General features: G+C 39.2%; 1 protein-coding gene across 1 annotated transcript in view; it reads right to left on the bottom strand.

Annotated features, from left to right (window-relative positions):
• The window catches only part of LOC113116485 (serine/threonine-protein phosphatase 2A regulatory subunit B'' subunit alpha), a 72,131-nt gene that overhangs the window by 25,138 nt on the left and 33,546 nt on the right, over positions 1-13,447 (bottom strand). The window contains exon 3 of the mRNA XM_026284679.1: positions 182-2,816. Coding sequence (XP_026140464.1) covers positions 182-2,332 — 2,151 coding nt within the window. The 5' untranslated portion in view covers positions 2,333-2,816. The remainder of the gene's footprint in view (positions 1-181; positions 2,817-13,447) is intronic.

Below are 13,447 nucleotides of genomic sequence, written 5' to 3'. Positions count from 1 at the left end.
GATAACAACAAGCTGATAACAACAAGGGGTACATTAAAATTTTAGAAACAGAAAATTGTGTTAATTATAAGTTAACTATATTTTTTCTTAACCTTATTTTACATTTTACTAATGATACACATTGCACGGATTCCACAAGAGGCATGAAAACCTTACAGAGACATAGTTTAGCTGAACTCACCCTGATGACTTCAGGTGTCTGTTGAATGAGAAGTGTCGAGCCTGTGTCCCTTACAGTAGAAGCAGGGGTTTGTATGGCAGCAGGTGCACTCGAGGGTGTTGGTGCAGGTGTGTATTTAAGTGTTTGTGTTGGTGTAGATGCAGTCTCAGACAGAGGTACAGGCAGTGGGGGTGGAGCCACCTCTGCTTTGGTGCTGGCCAGAGTGTCCTGGAGAAGACGCATGACCTCTCGCTCCTTAGACTGAGTTCCTCTCCCAGCTCCACTCTCCACCAGCTCCTGAGCAAAGCTCTCAATGCTCTCAAGAATCCTGAGCAGCAGAGCTCCATCATCCTCTTCGGTGGCCTCGACTGTGTTTTCAGAGGGCTTGGTCGCCGAGGGTCCAGACACACCCGCCACTTGAAGATCATTAGCAGAGCTACCAATCAAATGCTGGGGGGAGCCTGTCTGCTGGGCACAGTTTTTAAGTTTAGGGGGCAGTGGAGGTTCCTTTTGCATGTTCTGAGAAAGACACTCCAGGTCCATCAGCAGTTTATCAATGTCATCGGCTCCCCCTTTATTGTTGTGCGAGGTTGACCTGGACAACAGTCTGGAATCTGTGCTTTTCGGCAAGTACATCTTGTTGACCGTCAAGTCGTTTTTAGGCTTGAACACGGTTCCATTTCTGCTAAGTTCATGAAGTTTCTCTGAAACACCACCACTAGGTTCAGAGTAGCCAGTGGGTCTTTTGGAGATTGATCTGGACTCCGAAATATTACAGCTGTGCTTCCCATCCCCTTTAAATGCCCTGTCCGGCATCCTTCCCACATCAGACTCCTCCTCCTCAATATACAGAGCTTCCATGGCATCCTTACAGAGGCTTTCACTACTACTAGTCAAGAGAGAGTTTGTGGAAGAAAATGTGTCCGGTCGGCTGGTTGAGACTGTGTGGTGGCAGATATAAGGCGTTGAACCGCTACTGGAGGCTGAAGGTAAGGTGCCATGTGGGAACCCATTAGTTGAAGGAGGTGTACGTGCTGACAAACCAGGGGTGCTCTGAATTGGTTTGACACTGCCTGTAAGATCCCTAGAGCCTTCTGGAGGTTCTGTCTTGGAGGGTTTAGCTCGAGGCTTTGTGGGCGGAGGAGACTGAACAACGTCTTCGTAGCGTGGAGGTTGCTCATTGCCAAAGATGGGGGAGAAAGGGATTTGCTGCAGCCCGTGTATGCTGTTGACTAGTTCGGCAAGCTCGCTGTGCTCCTGCCTCACACTTTGCCCCTGTTCCAGTTCAAGAGGAAGCCTCTTCAGATAGTTGGAGAGACGAGCCATCACATTTTTATAAATGACTTCAGGGTTCCCAGAGTCGTCGATGCTTCCATCCATCGACTTCCTTTTGATACACTGTTTGATGATGTCTGTGCACTTCTTCAGATCTTCCGAGCATTTGAGGAGAATGTCCAGACAGGCTTTAATGTCTTCTCCTGAGGCACTGCTGTCAGACTTGGTCTTCTCCAGTATACGGGTAATTAGGTTTTCCTCTGTGAGGCTGTTTAGATAGAGCGTGGCCACATTGTTTAGGTTCTGCTCTAAGGATGCACTGCGACTTAGCTTATGCTCTTCCAGTACAGATTTCTGAAACAGGCCGAATGGAGGACAGTTCTCATCGTTGCCTGTGAACTGGCCGTAGATGATGTCTAGATCAGTGGACCTCCTGCTGAAGGAGTCCGGCCGAACCTTACGGCCTTTTCTGAAAGTCACGTGGCTGGAAGAGTATTTGATTTTCTCAAATGAAAACTCCTTGATTTTTCCACTGGCCAGGTTGATAGCTTCCCCTGTAATATCCTTGAGACTTGCCGAGCTTTGGATGGCAGATCCTTTCTTAACTCTGGGGATGACCTGGTGGTAGTCATCACAGAAAGCACCGGGTCCGGTGCTGCCATTCTCCATTGTTTTGGACTCATGAATAATGATGGGCCGGTCAGAGCAGGTTCTAGATATGGGGGTATCAAGAAGTTCTGCACAAGTGCTGCGGTGAGCCACTGTGCAGTTTAGTCCATGTTTTGGTGCACCACAGGGCCCATTACAGTAGTGTACAGTGTGCTGGACACGACGGTCAATCACAACACTGTTATAACAGTTAATACTGCTGACCACAATGCGATAGGTAGCCGCCATGGTTTTTGTTTGTTCATAAATCCAAAGGTCTGCTTTGTAATATAACGCTAGTCACCTAAAAACAGTAAATGATATGTAGACACATTTATATAAAACTGTCAAATTATATGAATCCTAAAAAGCACATAAAAGTTGCTTTGCTTAGCCTCAAATGCTGCTTTAGCTGATTCCAAGGAAAAAAAAGGATTTCCATATCAATCCTTCATCGGTGCCCCATAGTTAAAAGCACAAAACGATCCATTCCTTAGCATGGGCCCCAATGGCCTAATGATAGGCCTGTGTGCAGCGATCCAGATCATCCCCCCTTTGAACAGCCAAGGCCTGTGGGCATAAAGAAGTCCTCTGGCTCCGTCTCCAAAGCCACAGCATACAGCCCACCTGGTGACAGCCTTCCGCTAATGTGTTAAGCAGATCTACAACCCTCTGTCTTTATCTTGCTTTACCGGGAAGAATCAGATGTTTAAGAATCCAATGTGAAATCCACCTGAGAGAAAAAAGACAGAAGTGGGTTAAGTGGAGAGAGAAAGCACTTTTTCAGATCAATTGAAATACAAGTCTCTGAGCCCCTAGATTGTGCTATTGCATCCTTAAGCTAATTGTGTAAACTATAAACACCACTGAATATACAGCCTCTGTCCAAATAGTCTACAACCACAAACATGTTGGTTTTCTTCAGGAAACACAATGAGAACATTAAAAGGAAGTTTCCGCCTCTGAGTGAAATATATTATATTCATGTGTATTGTAGAGGATGTTATTCACAGTGACTTTATTCAATGTACAGATTTTACAGAACAAGTGGGGCATATCTTTAATGTTATTTATTTTTAAAGGGAACAATGAAGATTGTATATTGTCTTTGGTTAACATCTCTTTCCATTAGATTATAAGCACATTACACATTTAACTTTTCTCTGGTATAGCTAAACCACAAAATAATGCATACCAAAAAGCTCAAAGTACATTCAAATATTCTACAAGCCAGAAGTGAACCACAAACTGTCTTTCAATCAAATATAAACCAAAAAAGAAAACAACGTGCTCTAATGCGGTTATAAAAATACCTAAGCTACAGGCATCTTAGGTCTCCTGTGTTATCAAATGTAGTCCTTAAGCCATGTTCAAAGAGGCCCACATCAGTGGAAGCTGTTAAAGAGCTTGTGATGAAAGTACACAGACACATTATTAGCATTCTTTGACAATACACCTCACTCGGCCCCTTTTGCCTATAAAGTGAGTTTACTCAAAAGAGAGCGGTTCAAATACACAAATACCATAATTGAACAGTTTTACTTGTACCTTAGGTTGCATACGGAATCATTCCTCAGGCAAGGAATATTCTTTCCTGTAATGCTCTCATAACAAATTTTTGTACTGTATTTTTGAAGACCAGCACTAACCAGCAACAACCTGCATAAGAGCAGTCGTCCTGCTCCCATGCACTTCTAAAACTATTGTGAATTTTACTACACTGTTTAAAGTAAAAAAAAAAAAAAAACGTTTAAATTGGTCTCATTGTAAACAGTGTCTTTTATCGATTTTTGGATCTCATATTGCACTAGATCGATCGATCATGTCCTTCATATACCCAAAAGGAAGTTCAGTTCGGGTATTTTGAAAAGACGTTACTTTGAGAGGGGGAATTTTTTATTTTTTTTTGGCCATACGGTAAATGTCAGTGGGGTTCAGTTTTGTTTCAGTCCCCATAGCTTTAAATGTACGAAGAAAAAACTATTGAAACATTTTTCAAAATATCTTCTTTTATGTGTCTCAGCAAAAAAATAAATTTTCCTGGTTTGGAACAATATGATGGGGAGTAAATTATGACACTAATTTTTGGCTAAACCATCTCTCCTTAACAGATGAAAGTTCTCAAAACGTCTCCTTCAGTGCACAGAAAAATGAAATCAGCAGCATGAATAAATAATCATTTCATGTCTCTACTGCTCACTCTCCCTCTCTCTGATGATAATTATGTCAACAGATGAGTCATTGAGAGACTGGAGACATATTTATTTCAATACATATAAGGGAATGAGCTCATTATTAGCATATCTTAGCCGAAAATGTTCTCCACGGCCAAAGCACGTGCTCCTTTATTCTCCAATCCATTTACTTTTTCCCTGTTGCTTTTATTTCTCACTCCTTCTGGCCCCATTGTTTTTCTACCATTTCTTCTTCCTCTCACAGCAGGCCTCATTAAAGCCTAGTCTTCTCCGTGTCTCAGCAGAGCAGCTGCAGAGAACAAGTCTACAGGATTTCTACCAAAACCTTACCTCATATAAACTCTGACTACAGCCATGCATGAAAGCATTTCTAGCAGTATAATCTGCATTCACAATATAGACTCATAAATGCATTACACGTCTATATTTCCTCACAGCATCGGAACAATGGTCTCTGGAACCCTGGGAATCTTTCTCCTGGCGTCGTTCAGAGTCAGTAGAAAGGTATCTTTAATGTCTCTTTGAAAAATGCCGATTCTGATCACAATTTATATTTATAGTTTAACATTACCTATGTTATAGGTTTGAACAATAGTTAAACGAATAGCAGGCACTTCTTTCTTAAATATCATAGGTTGAAAGTAAATTATAATGATTTTTTTACTTGTGGTCGTGCATGTTTCCGTTTACCATGGGCTGCTTTGACTTCCCATGGCCAAGGTTCAGTACAGACACACTGAAGAACTTGTTTATCATTGAGGATAACCCTCTTCAGCTCCAGTGTCCTCAAACAGAGCCTCTCAATAACCTAGTGTGCTCTCAAAGTGGGCTTTGACGTAGCTGGTTGTCAAGTCGGGATGAACACAGTATGACAGGAAGAGTGTGGACCGTAGCAAAGTGACAGCTTTTTAATGACAATTTAATGGGCTGATCAACACATGATCCTGGACTCTCTCCTTTGCCTGCCGTATCTATTTCAGGGCCGGTGGGGGGCTCAAGCAGAAGCCTTCACACCCTCACATCACTCAGTGGGTGCGGACGCCCATACAAACATCTTATATTTCTTATGGGAATCTTCTTACTGTATAGGACCCCCTGGTTAGCCTGTTTTGGGGTGGCTAGCTCTGTATGAAAATAGAGATGAAGAATGACCCTAGAAGATTAAGTTATAATTGTCAGGCAACAGTCTTTATATCAGCTTAATGCTGTAATTAGCATACAGTGATTGTTATGGAGAAAACAGTGCATAAAATGCAAACACACTGTTTGGAAAGCGAGACAACATCCACCCACAGTTTTGAGACTCTCTCTACTGGCAGGAGCATGAGGAATGAGGATGCAGCAGCCTCATTATCTTTCTAATCCCGTTGCTTTCACGCCGTACGTTCGTTCCATGTTTAATTACACCGTTGCAGTCACACGCCGAGAAGTCACATCCGTGTCTTGCCACATCTGCCAGTGCTTCTCAATTTCGTGTCGAGACTCTAGGCTGTACAATATTGGCAGCTTTGGAGCATCTTCCTCGAAATGACACACGCAACATGCTATATACTCACCAAGAAAAAAAGATCTTGTTATTTCTGCCATGTAAAGTAATAAATCACAATGTGCCGGTCTGCTTATATTTGGCCCAATTAAGAGTTGAAGGATGAAGAACCCATATATGTTTCAGTAGCACTCATTAAAGAATCAATGCAAATGGAAAGCTTTCCCTTTGGAAGGAAAACTGGGAATTTGTGTTAGTGGTCAGGACCGGTCTTGTTACTGTGCACAAGCTGTCAAAGGGGGGCCCGCCGTGAGCTTTGTTTGTCTCTGCTTGAGTAATGACTTTCAAAAGCTGTTGCTGCAAGAGAGAACCTGACCCCCGTGACAACAACACATTAATAAAGGAAGGATCACACACTCCTTCACACAGTGACCAGGGAGCACACTTAACCCTTCACAACCTCAAGAGCTCACACATCTCTGAAAGGAAGGAAACCATGGATGCTTTAAAAACTGAAGACGGCAATTCAATTAAATGTTGCAAAATGTGGCATTCAGTGCTCAATTATTATTCCGAGTGAGAGACTGGGAATGAAATTGATTGCAGAATACAATTATCAAAAGAAAAACACAGACTGAATCAATTTAGATATCACGATGACTTCTATCATAATTGTCTGGTTTTATTTTGAAACTTCCCCACACATGCATTTACAACAAAAGTAAACAATATAAAAAAAAACAATGAAACAACAAACATTTTTTATATGCTTTAACATGTGATTTAAATAAGACAGACATCAAGACATTCCTGAATCAGCATCCTTATCAACTATTAGGTTTTACAGTTCTTATCAGATATTCTTATCAACCTACCATCTCCCTCTAATATTAAGGGTTGTTAATAGTTAACGTTGGCAAATCGTGCTCCTGGACCAAAAAAAGATTGTTGTTTGTTATTCACAATTTAAAGGAAGATGTATATTAAAATACAATTAAATTCCTCAATTTAACTGAAGTATCACAGAGATTGCAGAATTCAAATGTAAATGATGTGGGATTAAAACAAAGTGAAATTCAATCAAGACAATCTTCCTGTTTAAAACAGTTTTGATGTTTTTTTTTAAAGTTTGAAGGTTTACGGCGAATACTTTAAAATTCTTTCCAAAAATGAATAAAAGCAAAAAACAAACATTTGAACAGTTGGGCAGACAGACAAACAGAACAACAGACCACATCCTACTTGGCGGTTTAAAAATCCACTTTTCATAATTGTTAACACAAAATGTCATGCTTTTTTTTTTTCATTGTCTAAAAGAAACAACCACTGACCTAAATCTACAATGCAGTTTATCAAAATACTTTCCAAGGCTCTCTTTTCTCAGGACACTCTTAGGGAGCATAAATTACACCCCAAAAGGGCAGAGATATTGTAGATTCTATTCCAATTTTTTTTCCAGCAGTAAGAAACCAGCAGTCAGCAATTAAATCTTAATTAGTGTTTATTGTTTAGAAACCGCATCAGTCAGGCGGAACAATGAAGAGATGGTCATAACTATTCATGACTCGTATGAAGACAGAGCAGAATGAATGCTTTACAGACAGAAAAGCTAATCAACAAAGGCCCTCTGCTACATCAAAGCAACCTCTGAAAAAATAAAATAAAATAAAATAAAATAAAATAAATAAAACTCTGCACTAATTATAAAAAAAAAGTGACATGTAGCCTAGGGTTGTGCCGATAGACGATAGTATCGTGTATCGACAATAGTCAGAGATGTCGATGATAGCAGATGTCTCTGTCGAGTCCTCACTAACTGAAATTAATGCCCCAGTTATGTTTGAACGCATCTCATTCTTGTTTCTGTGACGGTCTCGTCTTTAAATGAAAGCTACTATCGAGTGTCACCGTTGACTGATTTTACAGAACATTTAGACTGATAACTTCCGTGCAGAGATGCAGCAAATTTGTCACAGGACGCACGACATGACAGTTGCGCCCGACTATATATGAATTATGAACTAGCTGTTTTAAATACAGTATTTTAATATTTAACGTTAGTTTATCAGTATGTTTAAAAGTATATTTTTTCGATTATTGGTTATTCTATAGGCTCTCTCTCTAGCACAACTGTGTGGTTTAAAACACCAAATAGTTATGCAATGACAAGAACAAAGAGTCTCTCTCTTGCTCCACCCATGCACGATAATATCCTATATCGTCGATCTCACGGGCTGACGATATGTCGATTTGAAAAATTACCATAGCGCCCAACTCTAATGTAGCCAAGTATGGTGTCCCACACTCGGAATTTGTGCACTGCATCCCATCCAAGTTCACACAAACACACAAAGCAGTGAGGAGTCTTATAGCTTGGGTTATAAGTCTGATTCTTTAAGCATTAGGCCACGACTGCCCCTAATCATGCTTTAGTGCAACAGCTGCTGCACTAACAGTAATGACTGCCTCCACTGTGCATTACTGTCTTATCTAACTGATTGCAGGTCACGAAGGACAAAGAAAAGTCAAAGGAGAGGAGATGTAGTATGTTTTGCATTTTGTGCAAACAGACAAACTCCATGATTATTTCATTTCCAAGTAAGAGACCCGGGTGACCCTGACCTCACTCAACACAGCAGATGTATTATATCGCTTGGTCATCTTTTTATTGTGTTCCATTCCTCCTTTTTTCCCCTTACTTCTTTTCCTTCACTTAAGTCTCCCTGGGGCCTCAAACAGAATTTAGATATAGTGAGCAGAAGCTTTTGAAAGGACACACAGACAGCTGACCCAGTGCAGACACTTACTGTACATTATGCATTTGGCAGACACTTTTATCCAAAGCGATTTATAGTGAATTTAATGCACACATTTTATTAGTTTGTTTTCAGCAGATAGAAAAGAAAAGAAGCAAAACTTAAAAAGACAGGAGACATATGGGAGAGAGGAATTTAGCAAAAACTCAATGGCAGAATAGTAAAAAAGTGCAACTGTTCCACAACTCTAACCAGTCATGACTTGATAAGAAATGCCAGGACAGGATGTTTTGTTGGCCGCTTGGTTTCAATTTATGTGTTGTTTTTCTGGGTAAAATCCTATTGATCTAAAATCTCACTGCACATGCACTAAAGTTCAAAAGTTTGGGGTGAGCTTTTCAAAGAAACTAATATTTTTATTCAGCATATACACATTAAATGTATCTAAAGTGAATGTAAAGACTTGTCCATTGTTACAAAAGACCTCCATTTAAATTAAATGCAGTTTTTTTGTTTTATTTCACATTCATCCTGAATGAAAGAATCCTGACAAGAGTATCAAGGTTTCATCAAAAATATTAAGCAGCATCTGTTTTTAAAAATTCAGAATAATCAGAAATGCTATCTGAGCAGCAAAACAGCATTTTAGAATGATTTCTGTAGGATCACGTGACACTGATGACTCGAGTAATGAATGCTGAAAATTCTACTTTGCATCAAAAAAGTAAAATTACATTTTAAAACATATTGAAATTTCTGAGCAAATAAATACAGCATTGGTGAGCATAAGAGACTTCTAAAACGTAATCAATTCTGGTTTAGAAACAAACACCCAGAAGACACTGTTACCATGTTACCACACTTGAGCTAAATACAGTAGATACAGTATAGTTTCCCTGTAGAGTCCAGAGCAGAATAATTCAAGTCTGAGGATCAAACATTCTTCACCTCTGAGCCCCAGTGAGCACATTATAAATGTAAAAAGACTTCAGAGCTTATGAAGTCCAAACTTGTGCTGATATATCTCCACATTTACTACGTGAGTGGACTTTAAATGAAGTAAATCTCTATAGTTAGCTCTTACAAAGCTCCATCAGATCCCATCTATCAATAAACTGCATGAATGTTTTTGAGGCTGTTTTATGTCTAGACAGTTTCAACACATGACCAGCTCATTGCTGCATTCTCATTTGGAGCCCTGCAGTACTTGTACACAGTGGCCCAAAGTAGTAATTGACCGCTTAGGCCACAGATGAAATGGTATGACTGAATCATCACTGCATTTCAAAATATCAAACCAAGTGATATTTACTGTAGTTTAAGACCGTAACACTGCAGGAACACTATTCAAGCAAAATGTAACAAAACTCTGTGTTAGATTTTAAACACAAAAAAACAAAGAGAAATACAGTACTGTTTAAAGTCTCTTACCGTCAGCAAGGCTGCATGTTTGTTAAAAAATACAGTAAAACAGTATTTAAACAAAATAATATAAAACTTTAATTATTAGTCACGTTAAGGCTGATATAATTGTTTATTGTAATTAATTATTGACTTATTCATTTGGCCAAAATGTTTATATCGGTGCATTAATACTTACGTACTTAATACAGTACAGTAAGTGTTCGAATACATTTTGTAGACACTATGTATTTACATTTTTAATAAACAAATGGATGGAATTCTAATGGAGACTGGCGCCCAGAAGGAAGTAACTCGAGCCTGGCTCCTTGTATCGCAGTGCCTCGCTACATTGGTGACAGTGTAGATGATAGACAGCCACAGGAGAACAGCATACTGGATAGACACATCAGTGTCCGGTCAGGGAACGCAGAGCAATGCTGACACACACTCGAGCTCATACCAGTTAGGTTCCTTCTGCCGGGCACCACATCCACACCCCTGACCAAGCAGACGATGAGGCTCTGAAGGAAGAGCACTGCTGGGTTTCCTAGAGTCTGGAAGGGGAGAAGCAACGATCACGGGCAGGTGTCAGTCCACCAGCTGTCCAGACACTTTCACAATTATTCATGGTGACTCAAGCCCTGATGAGAAAAAGGGCCACTTCGTAGCAAGCACAGCGCATGTCATTTTCTACATCCTGCTCACTTCCAGACTTCGGTCCACTGATTTTGATTCTCAAAATACACTTTTAAGATGAACCGAGGGATGCTTTAAGGACCAGTTAATAAATTCCAGAATGTAACCTCTAGGTTGAATTTAGTCTTATTCCACATTAGTTATCCTCGCAAGATGTTGTAGCTGACATCACATTGTCTTCTACCTCTAACTTCTAGAGTGATTTAAAAGAACATCTCAAAGATGAGATATAATGCTGAAAAGAGACCCAGTGTAACATGACAGCTAGAAAAAAGCAAGAAAGTGTCAAAAAATTGGTGAAACCTAAAGCTATGGAAAATGTTCTTCCACGTGTATCATGCAGTTTAATATGGTTAGCAAAAGAGAACAGAATAAGCGTAGTGCCTCTTAAATATCTGTTCCACAAAACCACTTTCTTTATTACACAAAGGACATGGAGTGCTCATTGATCACAATTACGTATTCCGACCAAACCAGAGATAATACACTGTCAACGAGAATTCATGATTGATGTTTAATTCACGCAGGAAGGCCAAACTCACTGCATAATGGCACAGTGCTTTCACAGTACCTTTTTCATTTTTCTCCATTACAGGGAATATATTTCAAATCCTTAAAAAAATGTCATCATGGAACTTGATTATACATAAATACAAACCAGTAAAAAAAAAAAAAAAAAAAAAAAAAGAGTTTTACATAGACTAACATTATCCATAAAATTAGCAGTAGCCAAAAGTCATGAAACAAACAGGCATCCTCGGTACCCTCAGCCAATTTGCATAACAGTATTTTCAGTGACCATCCAAACCTGACCTTGCCAAACCTGAGGGTACTTCCTAAAAAAAAAGTTACAACCGCTGTTACACTTTACTGAACATTGATCTGTGCTTCACCTGTCCAGTGGTTAGCACCACTTCACCACACAGGTTTAACTCTGCACAGGTAAATAAAACAGGCTGTGTGCAAATAATATTTCTGAAATGAATATTTCTGTGAAATGCATTAGATTGCACAGAAGAAACCACAATCTGGGAACTGCCCTGAACGGTTTAAGTATCGGTACTGCTATAGCAGTTTATAGAGTTTGACAGAGCGTGTGAAAGCTTTGATATTGAGTGAAAGATATTATAACACTGTACGTGAGAGAGTTAGTGATTATGTGTGTGAGAGTTATGTTTGAAATATGTCTTGAAAGGGCTCTCATAGCATACGGCAGCTAAAATGATATAAGACCTGTTTTCCAGTAAAATTAAGTTTGCAATTGTTAGGTGATCTCACAATCTTTAGATTTAGGAATCAGCCTCAACAAATACTTCCAAATATTTTATAGCTTAAAGGTATCATTTTCCCACCCACATCTTACAATCAAACAAAGTTCTGTCTCCAAACTCAGTTATTGGTTGAGCCAGCATAAGGCATTTTTCATTAAGTGGATCTGTACAGGAATATATGTAAACATTTGCAAAATTTTGGTAGGAAAAGTCTATTGTTGACAGTATTGTAATGTATAAAGCACAGCTGACAGAGAAGTTACTTTCAAACCAAGCAGCTTTTTTTTTGCAAACGTGGTAAACTCAAGTGACTAACTTGAACCTTTTGCGAAATCGGTGTTGGGAAATCATCCACTCTCATTTTAAAAAAGAATTTATAGCAGTATTCAACCATTAAGGGTTCTTTCACACTTGGTTTGATTGCTTCGTGCGAACCAGAGTTCGATTGCTGCCCCCTCCCCCTGCTGGACTGTGTTCACATTATATTATTTGGGTCCATACCGCAGTTCATTTGCGTCATCAAGCCAGCAGCTGTTTACTCCGTTGCTTAGTAACGATGCTGCAGGAGAAGACGGCAAAATGCGTAGCATTGCTCGCTTTAATTTGATATTTATGCTTTTGAACCACTGGTTTTGTTTCCAAAGCTTCAGTACATAACAACACGTACATCTGCCTTACAAATGTACTGCAAATGCTCTGAAGGCGGCAAACAGAAATTATATATTATATATACATTATATATATATATATATATATATATATATATATATATATATATATATATATAAAGTCTAAGAAAGGCATAACTGAGATTTCAATTTTCTGATGAAAGCTCCAGAAAAAAACCTGATCAAGAAGAATCCTAAAACTTTACCTAAAACAGTAGAGCTCATCAAACAAACATCTGCTGTATATATATATATATATACACACACACACACACACACACACACACACAACCCAACCTTTATTAGGATAGGACAGTAGAGACCAGACAGGAAGGCTTTGGGTGGAGAGAGGGGAGCGCCGCGAACACAGTTGTAGGTGCTCACGGCACAGACTTATTGGTAGTACTTCTTATCTCAGAAGAATACACCTAAATGCAAGTTGGTCAAACCACGTGTGAAATTACTTATTTTATAAAGACACTTTCATCACTAATCTAAGCTCAGTTAAGCACCATTTTCTGATCTACAGAACTCTTTTTTTCACATGAAGTGATCTTTGAGAACTTCTCATGTTTTATAAAAGTTTATGACATCTAGCAGAATTGCTGAAACACTGTTGGATCAGTTCTATTCTAAAAGAAAAAGAAAAAGCCCCAAAATCTAATGAATAAATGATGATGAGATGAAACACCTGTCAGAGACTGAGAGGGAATGTGGGAATAGGGGATAATGAGAATCATAACCTCAAAAGGTAAATCGTGTCTTAGGGCTACAAACATTTAGATTTGAGCCAAATTTATCCTTTTTATAAAACAGAAAGAAAGGCACAGCACGTAACCTACTGTTTAAAAAAATTGGGGTCTGCAGATTTTTTTATGTTTTTGAAAG

This window comes from Carassius auratus, chromosome 2 (genome assembly GCF_003368295.1).
Source record: "Carassius auratus strain Wakin chromosome 2, ASM336829v1, whole genome shotgun sequence".
Taxonomy (NCBI): Eukaryota; Metazoa; Chordata; class Actinopteri; order Cypriniformes; family Cyprinidae; genus Carassius; species Carassius auratus.
Note: the sequence above shows the minus strand (reverse complement) of the source record. Positions and strands in the feature narration are given on the sequence as shown.